The 18115-nt window shown below is 37.2% G+C and overlaps 1 protein-coding gene across 4 annotated transcripts in view; it reads right to left on the bottom strand.

Moving 5' to 3' along the window:
- Positions 1-18115, bottom strand: part of LOC132119170 (retinoic acid receptor gamma-A-like) — a 47785-nt gene that overhangs the window by 18914 nt on the left and 10756 nt on the right. For 3 of the 4 annotated variants that reach the window (XM_059528937.1, XM_059528936.1, XM_059528938.1), the window contains one exon: positions 16256-16653. In XM_059528937.1, the coding sequence (XP_059384920.1) occupies positions 16256-16412 (157 nt within the window). In that variant the 5' untranslated portion in view covers positions 16413-16653. Of the gene's footprint in view, positions 1-4746; positions 5337-16255; positions 16654-18115 lie in introns of those variants that run through there. The other variant, XM_059528939.1, reaches the window with a different exon arrangement.

Raw genomic sequence — 18115 nt, 5'->3', positions numbered from 1 at the left:
ACCAACTGAACTATATGAAATCTGAAATATTATGCAAACAAAAGAGCATCAAAGCATCAATATGAAAGGGCCCTGTTGCTGATAGTGGCGCAATTATAGTATAAGCTCTAATGTGTCGCATTTCAGGGTTTTTGACAAATGTCCTATGCTGGCATATTGGTTGGAGGACATGTTGTTTGGGTTATGTTTATTTAAATTGTATAACCATGCAGTAAAATCATCATGAAATTTTGGTCTTTTATTTGATTTATTTGACCAATTTGTTTAAAATACAATACATCTTTGCATTAAACAGTGAAAGAAACAAACAGAGTCAGGATAACACAATAAATCCCTAGGGCTTATTTCCATTGGGGTCCCGAGTAAAAATATTTTTTATAAAATGTGGTTAAGGATTGACTATAACAGTGGATGTAAACCATGGCTTTAGCTTACAGAAAAGTGTCAGTTTATGAAACATCAAGGAACAACTAAGCATAAACCTTAACTAACATCTCTCCCAGATCCTTTGCGGACATGGACCAACACATGTTCTGATCGGCTGGAGGCAGACTGGAAAAACAGGAGCTGTCTTTTTTAGAAGACTGCTGTTAAACTTGGATTGCCCCTTTCATTCAACAGTATGCATACAAAGCTTTCTTCTTTATAGTACCTCATAAACTGACCCTTTTTATTTTGTCTTTTCAGGGTGAAGCTGAGTCAACATTTGGCCACCTCCTCCTCAGCCTCAGTGAACATTGTTACACCAAACTGAACTTATTCCTGATTAATACCTCCGTGTCAGTCATCCCGTTCCTGACAAGAACTTAATCAAAGAACCCTTCACATCCTGACAAGAATTTGGCCAAAGAGTGATCCCATCCTGGTAAGAACCCAATGTGTAAAGCTGCAAATATGAACTCTAGCCTGCCAAAACATCACAGTTTGTTTAAAAATATACTGCATTTTGGTAAAAAAGTATGACAAAGATTCTCTGTCTACGTTTTATTTCAGCAGTGTTAGCAAACCCTAATTTGTTGAATTAGATTACTTTGAATTTAGTAACAAAGCTGAAAACAACTTGCTCAGGTGAAAGGTCAACAAAACGAAAGTACAGAGACACCGGATCTAAGAGTTACTAAACGCTTAAAATTGGAGTCAGCGCTGTCCACAACAACAGATTCTAAGGCTAATGAACTAGCTAAAGCTAACAAGTTCAAGTTTAGCTGGTGAGGTATGACTGTGAGACCTCAGCTGTTGCATCTGAGAGCGGTTCAAAATGGGTGAGCGAAGAGATCAGATTATTGTCAATGGATTCGTTGTGGGGTAGACCTTGTTGTGGGGTGTAATGCTTGTTCAACCAGCCTGGCTATAAAATGGCATTACAGCAGAGGGGCAAATTGCAGCACAATCTGCTCAGTCGCACATAGAATAGGACCCAGACACATTTGCATGGGCTTTCTCCAATGATTCATTTTTCTAAATATGGATCTTGTTTTCAGAATTTGCCTTTCTTTTTCTCTGTGTGTTTAAACATGATGATAAACATTGCAATTGAATTACTGTTTGCAACAGACTTTTGATTGGATAAAGAGCAAAGTAAAATGGATACAATGGGGAGGGTAGTTCATATTTTTCATGTACAAAAGAATAATTCAGGATAACCAGCAGAAGACTGAAGAACTCCGTTAACAAGTCAGAAGATCTTATGGGATTTTTGGTATAATTGGTGGCACTTGAATTATCTTAAAAAATTGATTCTCTGTGCCATTTAATTTCATTTATATAACATCCTATGTTTAATATCTTATCAATGTGCTAAATAACTTGGATCCCATTATGTAAGATTTAAATTTCATTACAAATACACAAAGCATTTCTATTTTGCCATAAATTTTCCTGTAATCATAAGGAAGAAAAATTTAAAGGGGTTATATGACGATGCTAAAAAGAACATTATGTTGTGTATTTGTTGTAATGCAAGGTGTTTATGTGGTTTAAGGTAAAAAAAAAAACACATTATTTTCCACATATTTTACATAATTGTTGCTCCTCTATGCTCCACTTTCTGAATCGCATTGATTTTTACAAAGCTCATCTTTCTGAAACACGAGGTGTACTCTGATTGGCCAGCTATCCAGTGCGTTGTGATTGGCTAAATGCCTCATGCATATGACACAAATGTTACGCCCCTTACCATCTGTGATGCCGTCTCCTGGCATGACGAGACAGATACCAATAAAACCCATTACAAAAGGGGCAATTTTGCATTCAGTGGGGACATAATTACTGATTATAATGACTTATACTGTCTTTTTAGGAGTTGCATTGCATATCGCGCCAACATAAAACCATTTCTGCATTTGGGATCTGAGAAAGGACAAACAACAAGTGCTACTCTAATCTGATCAAAACTTGTGTTTGAATAATCATTGGCAAATTCTTTAAATATGAAAACATACTTACAGTCTGTGAGTCAGAAGCGCCAGACTGTCCTTGCAAGGTTGGAACTGCCCCACTTTATAGAAACAGCCTTTGTGCACAGACAGCAAAGGCTATTCTCCCAGGAAACAGTCCTCCATAAATTGTGCTACACAAACCTGAATATTTGGGTTGAACTGTTCTGGAACAGTGTTGTAAATACAACCTTACCACTGATTTCTAGTTGTGTCCTCTTTTGAAAGACAAAAACAAAGTAGTTTCGCTTTCACAACGAATCACACAGCGTCTCCACGACATGACGGCGGCAGCATAAACAATACTACAGCAGAATCAAAGTTACACCTTTCTTTGTGAGAAAATTTGGGCAATGCAAATCGTCCAACACAGTGATGTAGACATGTTGGGGCGTGTTTAAACGAGGTGTTTTATGAGGGCAAGGACAACTCTTAACTTTTTTGAAGAATATATTTTTGGGTTTGAGACTTTAGTTTTTTGCACCTTTTAAGGATCTTATCTATTCACTAACAGCTTGTAACACTTCAAAGAGAAAGGAAAATTTGAAACTGCATCATATGACCCCTTTAAGAAGAAACCCCCTAATCATCCCTTCTCTTCTAAACTCTGTATGTCCATGTGGGCTCCATAATCCTTTAATTGAGTTCATTGTATTCATAATTGAATAATTAAGGACATTCATTAAGGTCAAACTGGAGTGACACAAGAGACTCCAAGCAGACTCACTCACACACATAAGAGATATTTATAAGCAGGGCCGGCCCGCAGTATAGGCGGTATAGGCAAATGCTAAGGGCGCCACTCATCCATAGGGGCGCCAGAATGAGTGAATTTTTTTTTTTTTTTACATATTTTTTTTTAATAATAGGCTACTATTTAAAAACCATTAATTCGAAATACTACAAAATAAAGCAAAAAAAAAAAAAAAAAAAGTCCGGCTCTTCAATCTTCCCCCACCCATCGAGTGCTTGAAGTGCGTCAGAAACAGAGCGCGCGCACGATCAGTTGTTGGTAATTTGTTGTGTAGCGTGCCCGACGCCGCATCCAATGTAGACAGCACTGCTTTTGTTAACACACAGCTCGTAGAAACGGGCCTGGCAGCTCGCGCCAGTTCTAGACACGGTGAAAGTTTCCTGATTGTGACGGAAGGCCGAATTTACATGACACATTATAAATGAGCATAGTCTGCGATAGATACAGTGCCAAAAAGAAGAGAAGAGGATAAAGACAGAGGTAAAGAGATGTAGTGAATGAACAATTTATTGCATAGGAGTAAGATACTATAATTTCATGGCAGTTATTTTTACCTTAAACTTAATGTTAGCAGTTGTTCTGAGTCTCCAGAATGTGATTTTGTACAATCATGTCACTTTTTTATTAATGTTTTACTCTACAGTTGTGCAGTTTTGGGGGGATATAGTACAGGCCAAAAGTTTGGAAACATTACTATTTTTAATGTTTTTGGAAGAAGTTTCTTCTGCTCATCAAGCCTGCATTTATTTGATCAAAAATACAGAAAAAAATGTAATATTGTGATATATTACAATTTAAAATAATTTGTTTTCAATTTATTATACTTTAAATTATCATTTATTTCTGTGATGCAAAGCTGAATTTTCAGCATCATTACTCCATTCTTCAGTGTCACATGTGACATCCGGTCTATCACATGATCCTTTAGAAATCATTCTAATATGATGATTTATTATGAGTGTTGGAAACAGTTCTGCTGTAATGTGTGTGTGTATGTTTGTGTGTGTGTGTGTGTATATATATATATATATATATATATGCTAAATCATGAACAGAATGACAGGGTGAAATGGGCTGTGATGCATGGGGCGCCAGGTAAAATCTTGCCTAGGGCAGCAAATTGGTCAGGGCCGGCCCTGTTTATAAGTATACCATAGATTATTGAAAATAGAGTTTGTGCATTATTTTATATTTGTATATTTTATTACCAACATTTACATAAATTTTAGATTTTCTTAGATATTCTTTACAATAATAGAGTATCTTAGAATAGTAGTATACTATACTAGTATTACAATAGTATGACCACATATTTCAGTGTTCAGTAAAGGATAGATAGATAGCAAATTTTCTGGCAGCTAGCCATTAGGAAGTTAACAAAAGTACCATTTTAGTCAGTTAGCACATGACATGATGCTGAGCACATACTACAGTCCCTTAGATTCCTTGAATTCTTTAACAGATGCTAAGAGTTAAAAGGACATGCAGTATCAGTGTGGCTGATAAGAACACAGTTGGAGTAAGTTTAGTGTAGATACAGATGCACATCACACTTACACTGCAGTCTAGTGTTGTTGGTCCATGAGAAAGGTTCTAGCCCAGGGAAGAAGGAGCTTGCTTTCCTGAGCATGCATGAACTCTGAGCGGATACATCAAAGAGGGGTCTTGCCCTTACCCCAAGAGCCTCCACACAGTCAAACATGATGTCCAGTCTTTGCCAAAAACTCAAACTCTGTTCCAGATGTTCTGTACTGTGCCTCAAGCAGCACTGTAGATGATGACCAACAACAAAAGTGTAAAGTATGGAGTTTTCCAGTCAATCCAGCACTCTTCCCAAAGCAATCATTCCCAACAAAAAGTCTCAAGGACTCCTGTTTAAGGTGTAGCTGTTGCTGTTACCAACTCTTAGTATCTCAAACTTTTCTGTAGCAGTTATTCGTTGATTCAAACAGCTCCTGTGCATCTCTAAGCTGACCATCACCCTGTGCCTCTTTTTCTCTGGTGTCTGCTGAGTTGTCAAGCTTTGTCAAACTCAGCCTGACTGTCAAGACTCTTAAGTGTAAGCTAGCATACTGTAACTCGACAACCTGTGCTGCTTCCCTCGCCACAGCTAGCTCAGCCCACAACAGAAGGAAAGAGGGAAAGGAATTACAAAGCGAGGGAGGGGAAGAGAGAGGGAGGGAATGAGGCGGGTGCTTTTGTGGTTGGCTGAAAGATGAAAACTTTCCCTTCCATTTTCTTCTGGAGCAATACTGTCAGCCTGCATCATATTTTATACCTTTCCAAATGAAAACAAACAACATGACCTCCTCTCACTTCCTCTATCTATCAATCTTTTTCTGCTCTTCCTATGAAATATATCGCCTTGCTTTTCTCTAGAGGCATCATGTAGTAACCCTCTTTATTCTAAAGTGTTGATATTCACAGAGAGTTGTGATGTCTAGATAAGATGAAGATTAAAGACCCATTTCTTTAAACTGACATACACCTAAAACACAATCACATTTCTATAATTCAAATCCATCAAAGAATTGTTAGGCTGCATTAATTAGGTAAACTGGAACCGGGAACACTTCCCATAACACCCTAAGTACTTGCTACATTGTAAGAAGAATGGCATCTACGCTAATATTAGCCTGTTTCTCTCTTATTCGAGATAACCTTAGCCACCAGATCCAGTCCAAATACAGACCAGATGGTTGACCAGCACCTAGAGACAACCTCTACAGCTCTGAATATCAGTGGAGACCATGTCAACTAGATGACCATAGGCACAAGACCACGGGTGCTGCATCTGTGTTACAGCCTGGAATTAAACCACGCCATACTGGTTTTGTCTGGCCAGAGGAGAACTGGCCCCTGACTGAGCCTGGTTTTTACAATGCTTTTTCTCTCCATTTCTGTCAGCGACAGAGTTTTGGTTCTTTGCCACTGCCGCCTTTGGCTTGCTTAGTTGGGGACACTTAACTGACTTCAAAAACACTATTGGAGGAGAGCAGAACTGGATGATGACATCACCGAATCATCAATGAACTGATTTTATCTAAAAAAATTACTTCTTGGGTTATTGAAAAACTATTTTCCCGTTTGACTCTGTAAAGCTGCTTTGACACAATCTGTTTTGTATTGTATCAAGTGCTACATAAATAAAGATGACTTGAGGCAAAATGGAGAAGAAATATGTGTGGTGTGGAATGTATGTATATTTGGGACATTTAATAATTCTGAAATTCAAAATGTAAATTAAAAAAAAGTATTTTTCTGTTCAGTTAAAAAAAAATCCTGAAGAAACGCGGAACATAAAAACAAATTAATTAATACAGTAACATAATTTTTTTTTATTTTCTTTTTTAAATGCCTTTTTCTTCTAATTTAGTGCACTCATATGCTGCAGTGCATATGAGGCTCACAATATTTACAAATCACACTCCTACCTCTTTTAATACTCACTTGCTCTCCTTTTACAATAAAAGTATATTAGCTAGTATGTTAGCAAGTGGCAATAAAAGGACACAAATGAAACAAAAAAGGTAAAGTTTCCATGCTATAGAGAAAAAATGTGTTTGACTGCAAATGTGAATTTATTTGAATCCTACTGCCACCTTTAGGCAATTCACAGCCTGGCAAAACCCCATTCAACATCTCTCTTTCTGTGATGTTTTCACCAGCAGTCCTATCATCGGCCCCAGCCCTCATCTCTCCTTGACAGTTTTACTTTTAAGATCTTATTTTTCTGTTCCCAACTTACATCTTTATTTTGCTCTCAGTTTGTCATTTCATCAATTGCACCACAACTTAATGCTGTCCAGATTTGTGGCAACTCTTCCAAACAGTTGCTACTGAAATATGCCAAAATCTACGTCAACTGTCCCTGTTGACTCTGTATTGCATTTATTTTGCAATGCCGTCCAAACTTATCTTGACTCCACAAAAGTCTGCATCTAATGTTCTTACTTTGAAATGTTTTTCATGGTTGCGTGCATTATTTAGAATGTGGTGCTGAAGACATGTTTGTCTCAGCATAATTACAAAGACTACTTTTAAATTGCATCAATGAGGAAACTTTGATTAAATGATGACAAACATGTTTTATATTTTTGCTCCAGACAGCAAAACATCATTTAATAGGTTTATATTATGACTTTTAAATTAATTTTATGAAAACATTTATCATGCAACATGCATGTTTGACACTCTTCTTTAGTTGATGCATTTCTGCAGTTTGTTCGTCATCATAGCACTCTGAATCAAATCACACCGGTGCATCTGCATGGCCGACTCATGAGTCTCATTATATTCACATTTCCTCTAGAAGAGTGTTAAAGAAACATTGTGGCATTAAATTTACACAAACCCACAGCCTATATGATCCACCTTGCCTCCATCTCTCTCTACTTTCCCCTTTCCTTCCCTCATTCAAGAGGACTGAACTCTAAACGCCAGGCCCAGTGGGGTGCTAACTTCCCCCCAAGCTTCTGCCCAAGCTCTCTCTCATTCACTCACTCTATCTGGCGCCTGATTCTCTAACCCTGCATCATTCTGCTCTCTGTCGTTTTTTTTTTGTATGTTCTCACCCCCAATTTTCCTAATATTCTATGTATTTTATATTAGTTTTACTGTATTATCAAGCACTTCTGCATGTAAGAAAATGTCTTTGAGTCTTTTTTTTTGGTTTACTAATAAGTCATTGCAAATGCATGAATAATACACTCCCATCTCTTCCTACCTAAGAAGAGGAATGAAAAATTAATACTGAAACTACCAGTGAAAAAAAAACACACTTTACAAATAAGGTCCCAATTAACATGATTAGTTAATGCTTTAACTAACATTAAAGAGCAGGTCATGTGGTATTTTAAAGTGTCCTAATATTGTGTTGGAGTCCCCTACAACAGCGGTTATCAGTTCCAGTCCAGACTTCGAGCCCGAGGATGATACAGATGCAGTCGCTTTACCCAAAACTCCATCGCAAGCATTACTTGATCAGGACGTTTCTCGGTGGTAAGTTTAAACTTTGTATGTGGTACTTTATGTGATGTGACAGAAGTTTTATTGCATTCATTATTATTATTTACTTTTTTGAGATGCACATGTGGGAACTGTGTTAGAATGCACAGTGAGGCTGAAAACAACATTTTCTCGACCTGATGTAAACACACTAGCTAGCAGAAGTGTTTGTGGGCAGGTCAGAAAGTTTGCATTTTGCAGGCAGGAAATTGTGCAAATGTGTAACCTTGTGACATATATAAGTAACAGGCAGAAGATTCCAAAATATGAAGAAAAACTAATGGATTGCATAGTCGAAATAAAAAACTGGATGACGAGTAATTTCTTATTGCTAAATTCTGAAAAGACATAGGTGTTAATTATAGGACCTAAAAACTCTGCATGAAATAACCTAGAACACTGTCTAAGACTTGATGGTTGCTCTGTCAATTCTTCGTCATCAGTTAGGAACCTAGGTGTACTATTTGATCGCAATCTTTCCTTAGAAAGCCACGTTTCTAGCATTTGTAAAACTGCATTTTTCCATCTCAAAAATATATCTAAATTACGGCCTATAATCTCAATGTCAAATGCAGAAATGTTAATCCATGCATTTATGACCTCAAGGTTAGATTATTGTAATGCTTTATTGGGTGGTTGTTCTGCACGCTTAGTAAACAAACTACAGCTAGTCCAAAATGCAGCAGCAAGAGTTCTTACTAGAACCAGGAAGTATGACCATATTAGCCCGGTCCTGTCAACACTGCACTGGCTCCCTATCAAGCATCGCATAGATTTTAAAATATTGCTTATTACTTATAAAGCCCTGAATGGTTTAGCACCTCAGTATTTGAATGAGCTCCTTTACATTATAATCCTCTACGTCCGCTACGTTCTCAAAACTCAGGCAATTTGATAATACCTAGAATATCAAAATCAACTGCGGGCGGCAGATCCTTTTCCTATTTGGCGCCCAAACTCTGGAATAACCTACCTAACATTGTTCGGGAGGCAGACACACTCTTGCAGTTTAAATCTAGATTAAAGACCCATCTCTTTAACCTGGCATACACATAACATACTAATATGCTTTTAATATCCAAATCCGTTAAAGGATTTTTAGGCTGGATTAATTAGGTAAACCGGAACCGGAAACACTTCCCATAACACCCTATGTACTTGCTACATCATTAGAAGAATGGCATCTACGCTAATATTAGTCTGTTTCTCTCTTATTCCGAGGTCACCGTAGCCACCAGATCCAGTCTGTGTCCAGCTCAGAGGGTCACTGCAGTCATCCGGATCCAGTACGTATCCAGACCAGATGCTGGATCAGCACCTAGAAAGGACCTCTACATCCCTGAAAGACAGCGGAGACCAGGACAACTAGAGCCCCAGATACAGATCCCCTGTAAAGACCTTGTCTCAGATGACCACCAGGACAAGACCACAGGAAACAGATGATTCTTCTGCACAATCTGACTTTGCTGCAGCCTGGAATTGAACTACTGGTTTCGTCTGGTCAGAGGAGAACTGGCCCCCCAACTGAGCCTGGTTTCTCCCAAGGTTTTTTTCTCCATTCTGTCACCGATGGAGTTTCGGTTCCTTGCCGCTGTCACCTCTGGCTTGCTTAGTTGGGGTCACTTCATCTACAGCGATATCGTTGACTTGATTGCAAATAAATGCACAGACCCTATTTAACTGAACAGAGATGACATAACTGAATCCAATGATGAACTGCCTTTAACTATCATTTTTGCATTATTGACACTGTTTTCCTAATGAATGTTGTTCAGTTGCTTTGACGCAATGTATTTTGTTTAAAGCGCTATATAAATAAAGGTGACTTGACTAAGGCAGTTCAGAGTTGACTCTTTCTTTTGAGAGACAAAATCTTGATTTATCATGCACTTTTTTATTTAACAAATTTGCAGACTGTTATTGAAGGATAGCTACACTATAAACTGAAAAAATATATATAATTTTCAAAAACCCATATGACCTGCGGTTTAGCTAACAATGAGCAATGCATTTTTTACAGTATTTACTAATATTTGGTTACACTGTTTTTCAGGTGTCATTGTTACAGTGTAGTTACACATTTATGTAATGAGAAATATGAATTAACAACATGTAATACTATAAGGTTAGGATTAGGGTTTGGTTACATGTAATCATCATTGACTATCACTGCTTTAGTAAGTACATGTAACGTGTAACAAGGTCTCTGCAAAATACAGTGTTACCAATCTTAGTTTTCATGTTAGTTATTACAATTGTTAGTTCATGTCAGCTCAGGTCCAATAAACAACAGATGCAACTTTTGATTGTAATAACATACTATTAAATGTGGAAATTAACAGTAACTACGATTATTAATTGTTTTAGTCATTGTTAGTTCATTTAACTATTGTAGTTAACTAATGTTAACAAATGGAAATACCTTTGCTTTTCTTCCAGCAGTTTTGAAAAACAACAACAATAAAAATGGGATTCATAGGTTACTAATCATTGTTGTTTTATATTTGAGAAATGCTGCATATATACACTACATTCTGTCTTGGAGAAGTAAAATAAATTTTATCAATCTTTCACAAAATGCATTTTCACTAAAATGGAATCAAATTTTTTTGCAAAGGCAATTTACAAAGTTGCTTTTCTTTCGCCTGCCTTCCCAATTTATAGACATCTGTTAATCTGTGCATACGTTACCCCCTATTTCACCCCATACCTTTGCTCTTTCTGCATCAACATTTTCACCTGTCTTTCAACACGACCTCCTCCCTCTCTTACTTTTTCCCATTCTGTTGTTCTCCATCTCACACACGGCACACACTCTGCAGTGACACACAGCAGGGAGCAGCACTGCACAATCTCAGCCATCTCTGTTCTCTCCACACCTTGAGGCAATTACACCCCGTTCAAACACACACACACACACACACACACACATGCAAGCTAAGGCCCGAGTACTGCAGAAAGTAAAGGGGGAATGCAGACTGGAAAAAGCACCTCATTCTTTCTCTTTCTCAGGCTCTCCTGCTTTTCATCTATCTGCCAATCATTCCTGTCCATCTGTGCCTTTGCTCCTTTTGTATCTTATATATATATATATATATATATATATATATATATATATATTGTCTCTGTCTTTCTCCATTGGTGTTGGTGGATCATCTGCAGGCTTTTGCAAAAATACTGCCGAGCACTGGCATCATGGGATGCCCAGAGAGACTGAACAAAACCTACTCTGTTCAAACAGCTCACTCTTCATCCAGCGAGGAACATATACCTGGCCCACATACTTTGTGGTTGGAGCTACACAGCATTTGGGTTTGGATTTTTCTGACTGCATGTGTGCTGGATTTGATTGCATTGGAATGTGTAGTTCCTTGGGGGTCTGTAGTGTGTGTGTGTGTGTGTGTGTGTGTGTGTTTGTGTGTGTGTGTGTGTGTGTGTGTGTGTGTGTGTGTGTGTGTGCTTGTCATGAATTGTAATCTGACCCCTCAACTGGGAAAACTGGGTTTCCTTTATTATGGGACACATATGTACACACATATGCATACAAATGTGTGCAAATTACTGTCCAAATAACTACATGTGCATTGGTAATAAATCTGCAAATGTTCATTTAAATAAATCCACCCAAAACATGAAAATTCACAAAGGTATCATATTATTCCACAAATCTTAGAATATAAGACACAATTCCTGATGTAGGACTGCTAGATTAATGTGATTAGGAGTTGCAGGATTTTATTTTTACGATAACAATAAATACAATAATATATATAGTATTATGTATATGTTACTGGTTGCTCAAATAAAAATGTTATATACAATCGAATTTCACAATTCTCAACACCAATTTCGATATCACAGCAGAATCTAATTCTAGACTTACTAATGTAAAGTAAAAAACAGTCCTTAAACAATTATAGAAGGTGAGTACACGGACACAGTAGAATGCAATACAATATTTGTTTTCGATTACAGTAAATGTACGATTTAGTGTGTGAGAACAGGCAGGATGACGAAGACGAATAATTCTAATAACTCTTTAATATTCCACAGTAGGTAATCCACAGAGAGAAGGCAGCACAACACGTAAACATTCATAATAACTGACAGACTAGAACACAAGAGACAGGAACTAATATAGGGCAGATTAAAGTGGCAGACAGGTGAGCACAATGAGGTGATTAACTAATAATGAGAACAGGAGCAACCAAATATGGACACAGAGGGAGAAACCACGATCAACAGTCCACACGGGTGTGACTCTATCACACGGGTGTGACTCTATCCAGGTCATTTTATTTCATATGATCAGGAAAAGAGCAGTGTGAACATTCTGCTAAACATCTCCTTTTGTTTTCCACTGAAGAACGCCAGTCCTAAAGAAAATCTAGAAATAATGTTCAGATTTTTAAAGATGGTTAAAAGTATGATTTTAATGATTTTAAAATAATGTTCCAAATTTCAATATTCATCTGAACAAACAGAAAGATTCAAGAACAGCTTTACAAATGCTATCAGTGTTCTGTAGATTTGTCCTAGGCTGTCAGATTTTCCTACCTCCCACTAAAACAGTGGGTAGTACAATTCGACAACGAAAAATGCTACTGTAAAGTTATGGTTTATTAACGTCTACACCTACCACAACCCTAAACCTACCCTTACAGTAATGCAGATACATTAAATATCGTTGTTAAGCATGAGAAAAAGGACGCGATATTGATGCATGCGCAGTAAACCCGGGTAGGAAAATTTGACGGGTAGGATAAAATGTCAGGACAACGGCATAAATGTAATTGACTCGCTCCTGTTTTAATGTCAGTAAGTCATGCCAGCTAACTAAGGGACAGTTTTCCTGCAGCATGTGCACAAGCTGGCTGATCTCTATCACCACCCACCCTGTGTCTGTCTTTCTTACATTCTTGCTTTACAGTTATATATAAAAGGTAATCATATTTTTGTAATATTTATTTTATCCAAATTAGCTTACTAGAATCCCCCATCATGCAGACACTCACTAATTTTAATCTTTCTCTCTCACACACACACACACACACACACACACACACACACACACACACACACACACACACACCACTTGTGGTTTAAAGAATTAGGCCAAACCCCAGAAATTCCACTCCAATTCTATATAAATAAATAAAGAGGCACAATGTGGAGTTTGTGCTTTCACAACCTCAGTCCTGCAGTAACCTCCGCATTTGGCCTTCCTCTGCCTTGCTCTTAAAAGAAGAAAAATGTGCCATTTGTTTCAACATTTTTTCATAGCACATTCAGTATTTCTGAGACCAGAAGTTCCACTAGATTCCCAACCTCATGTGCGGATGTGTGTGTTTGTGTTTGTGTGTGTGTGTGTGTGTGAGAGAGAGAGAGAGAGAGAGAGAGAGAGAGATAAAGGACTTTTTTTTTTGTATGACAGATTCAATCTATTTTGTGTGTCTTATTTTGTGTCAATCTTATTTTGAGTGTGAATGTGAGACTTAAATGTCATTGATAAGTTGTCCATACTTCCCACTGTATTCAATAATACCATGAGAGAGAGAGAGAGAGAGAGAGAGAGAGAGAGATTTTCCTGTCACACTTATTGAACTAATGATGACGTTAAACTAATATATCATATTTGTCCTTTGGGGGCAGTAGAGCTACAGAGGAAGTGTCTTATATTTTAAAGGAATAGTTGACCCAAAAATGAAATTTGCTGAATATTGGCTCACTGTGAGGCCACCAAAAATTTTAAAATGAGTTTATTTTCTCATCTTGAGAGATTTGGAGAAATTCTGCATTTTATCATTTGCTCAGCAATGGATCCTCTCCAGTGAATGGGTGTCGTCAGAATGAGAGTCCAAACAGCTGATCAAAACATTGTAATAATCCACAAGCAATCCACACACCACTCCAGTCCATCAGTTCAAAAGTGGAAAAACTTCATGCATGTAAGAAACAAATCCATCACTGAAAGGTAATAAAAACATCATCAGAACATCATCAAAGTAGTCCATGTGACATCAGAGGGTCAGTTAGAGTTTGTTGAAGCATCGAAAATACATTTTCACATCACTGCAGTGACGCTGCTGATCTGTTATCTTTGTTATTTGGAGCGCTAGAAAACATGTCAGCAGCGTCGTGAACGCGCTCACAACAGACCCAGAAGAGAAGACAATGCTGAATAAAGTCGTCGTTTTTGTTATTTTTGGACCAAAATGTATTTTCGATGCTTCAAAATATTCTAACTGACCCTCTGATGTCACATGGACTACTTTGATGATGTGTTTCTTACCTTTCTGGACATGGACAGTATACCGTACACACAGCTTTAATGGAGGGACTGAAAGCTCTCTGACTAAATCTAAAATATCTTAAACTGTGTTCTGAAGATGAATGGAGGTCTTACGGGTTTGGAAAGACATGAGGGTGAGTTATTAATGACATAATTTTCATTTTTGGGTGAATTAACCCTTCAACATTAAACCATTGCTTCTGAATAAAATAGAATAAAAGTGTGCAAAGTTTACTAGATTTTTCTCAGCATTAGTCTTACATTTCAGGAAAAAGTAAAGTGGTCTTTTATGTACAGTTAATAGAGTTGCTGTATAATATTTCATCACTGATGTCATGAGGTGGCAGATATAGTTGAGCATTTAAGGTGTCCTTAAGCAAAAACACTTCAGCGGCTTCCATACCTAAACTATTAAAAGAACAGCAAATATTTAACATCAAAAAATGAAATATTCTCAACCACTGATCTTAACACTTCAGAGTATCCACCATTAGATTCCAAATCATGAAATTAGTTTTGTTTGTACAAATGAATTTATTTAGATTGATTCAGTGATATTAAACTATTTTTATGTATAAAAACAGCTAATTTAGATGCTACTATTTTAAGATCCATGTTATGTATATCAGAACTGCATGCTTGCCATGAGTTTGATCATTATTCTCATCTGCATTGTATACTTTCATTGGCTTCTTGCTCTTATTTTAAGATTGACGACAGGTGAAGGCTTTAAAATACTCTCTTGTGTACGATTGACTGATCAGCTGTTTAAAGAAGCAGACCGTCCACCTGTCTCTCTTTCTGTGTTTCCACTCATAGAAGAAAGGATAGATTGAGGGACGGATAGATATTATCTTTTATTAAATGGAGCTAATGGAGCATCTGTGTATGAAGGCACCACATACAGACATAATCACACAGGGTAGTTTCAGCTCTGTTTACACAACTATTTTACTTTTGCTACTTTTTATCACTTTTTCCTTTCTTGTTGTGTGAGTGTGCGTGTATGCGTGCATGCGTGTGTGTGTGTGTGTGTGTGTGTGTGTGTGTGTGTGTGTGTGTGTACGCTTCGGATTATTCCAGGAGGTGGTGACTGACATGTGGTCTGTTTGATACAGGGGATGTGCATGTCTGAACATGGCCGGCATCAAGACCAAACCCTGAACCACACCAGTACACAAAACATGAACAAACTCAAAGTACACTTTACTGGTTAAATCTTATACTTTAGATTATTTTTTACTCTCCATTTACCAATACTGTATTTATATACTGTAAGTGTGTAGATATAGTGTATGTATGCATATATATATATACATACACACACACACAGTACCAGTCAAAAGTTTTGGAACAATTAAGTTCATTCCTCCAGTCTCCAGTGTCACATTATTCAGAAATCATTCTAATATGCTGATTTGCTGCTCAAGAAACATTTCTATTATCAATGCTGACAACAATTTTTGCTGACTTAAAGTAACAGTGAAGGCATTACTGAATGGTCATGTGACACTGACAACTGAAGTAGTGATGCTGAAAATTCAGATTTGCATCACAAGAATAAAGTACTTTATAAAATGTTAAAATATAAAACAGCTAACTTAGTTTGTAATACTATTTCAATTTATCTTCTTAATAACATTAATAATAAGTATTAATAATAATAATAATAATAATAATAAATTAAGAGTATCATAAGAAAAGAACAAATTCTATTAATTCCAGTTATGTTATTCATAAAATCAAGTAATTCTGAAATGTACTTACATAGAGCTGCCATCTCTTTGGGAAGGTCCGCCCCAAATCGTCCAAATAGGCTGCCATTGGTCAGAAGATTGAAGGGGGAGTGATTTCGCATTGAATTGAAGGCAAATTGGTAGAACCCTGTCATATGACTCACAGACCTCTCCCTATTGGTTGCCATTTTGATGAGGGCGGTCCTCCAGTGATCAAAGATTGTCCTATGTTCCTTTCGTTGAGACGGTGAATTACCACTTCTCTATCTATCTTCACTTCACACGTTTTATACAAATAATTATCTTACTAATCTCTTTGATATAATCGTAAATCCATCATAAACATTTGTTCGTTTTCATTGCACTGATCTGGAAGGAAGATGATCTCAGCAAGTGATCAGAATTGATGCTCAATAATCCAACATATGCCTGCAGAAAAACACAAGAGAGAGAGAGAAACAGCATTTAAAACATATACTGACCCCTATGCACTATTAACAACAGTTTAGCATGGGAGATCAGTGCAATGCTTTCTCATAAAATTAATCAGGATCCATTAGATTCTTCAGCAATGTCTGACAAAAGAATGTTATCAACATATAAACAAGAAGAATGCAGAATTTGATCGGTCTACATCTGACAGCTCTGAGGTCACTATATTCTAAGGCTCTCATGTGAGAGTGAATGGGTCACCATACTTGGCTTTACCCACATGGAAAGAACCGATATGAGGATATATGCAGTTTATATACACATATATGATAATATATATATGCTGCATATATGCGTATATATGCCACAAAATGGCATCAGTCAGAGCAAGAAGTAGCAGTCAGGTAAGAAAATCTAAAGTTTTCATTGTGTTAAGTCAAAGTCTTTAATTTCTCTTTGAGTTTCTGTTTTGGGGTGTTTTTGTTTTGCATTCTAGTAATGTGTAATCGGTTTATTGTGCCGTTAATAGATGATTTTGAGTGGTTGGGAGATGTGAAAGTGCATGAGTCTCTGTAACATATTGACTTTAGTATATATATATACTAGGGCTGAAACAATAAGTCGACAGTATCGACAATGTTGACGATAAAACAAATTGTCGGCAAATGTTTTTGAGTAGTGGTTTGATCTCGTATCTACCTAATGTAAGAGCCTGCAATAATGCGGTTTGACCAGTGTGGCGCTGTAGCGCAAGACTGTAACTCAGCTCTCCTGATTCAATTCAAAAGAAGAAGACCGTTATCCTGAGAACCTGAGGCTGCTTAGCGGCGTTTGGATGAATATGTAAATATATACTGCGCGCCTTACTCTCAATAACTACATAAACGCAACAAAAACTGACCGCGATGTAAAAGAAGCACTTAAGAACAGATTTGATTACGGCGATGTGGATGTTTGCACAAACTCTGAGGTTCGGCACTCCTGTAAAAAAAAGTCCACCCTCATGGAAATAACCTATATAAACATATATGTTTTAATATAGGCTTTTAATATATGTGATATATATAAAATTGGCCATTTGTGGACATAAATTAAAACATATATGTTTATATAGGTTATATCCATATGGGTATGTCACATCACTTTTTCACTTTCTTTAAATTGTACCTTGAAGACATCCAAAAGACAAAACATTATAATCAAACAGACATGACACCATTTGCTTTGGTGGGAACCACTGTGAAAGAAATTGAGAGCCAACAAACAGATGAAATGTGGGGGAGAAATAGAGTGAGTCTCTTGTTGGGGCATTCATTTGAATGGCCTCCAAGCCATGAAGCGATTCCAGGCGATGCCATATGATTTAAATCAGAGACACAGCTCAATAAAGCTGCCTCTGTTCTACTGCCACATGCCCAGGGTGGAGGGCACCCAGCGCTCGCTTACCCCCTCCTTCTGC

Source organism: Carassius carassius, chromosome 38 (genome assembly GCF_963082965.1).
Source record: "Carassius carassius chromosome 38, fCarCar2.1, whole genome shotgun sequence".
NCBI lineage: Eukaryota > Metazoa > Chordata > Actinopteri > Cypriniformes > Cyprinidae > Carassius > Carassius carassius.
This window is presented reverse-complemented; position numbering and strand designations above follow the sequence as displayed.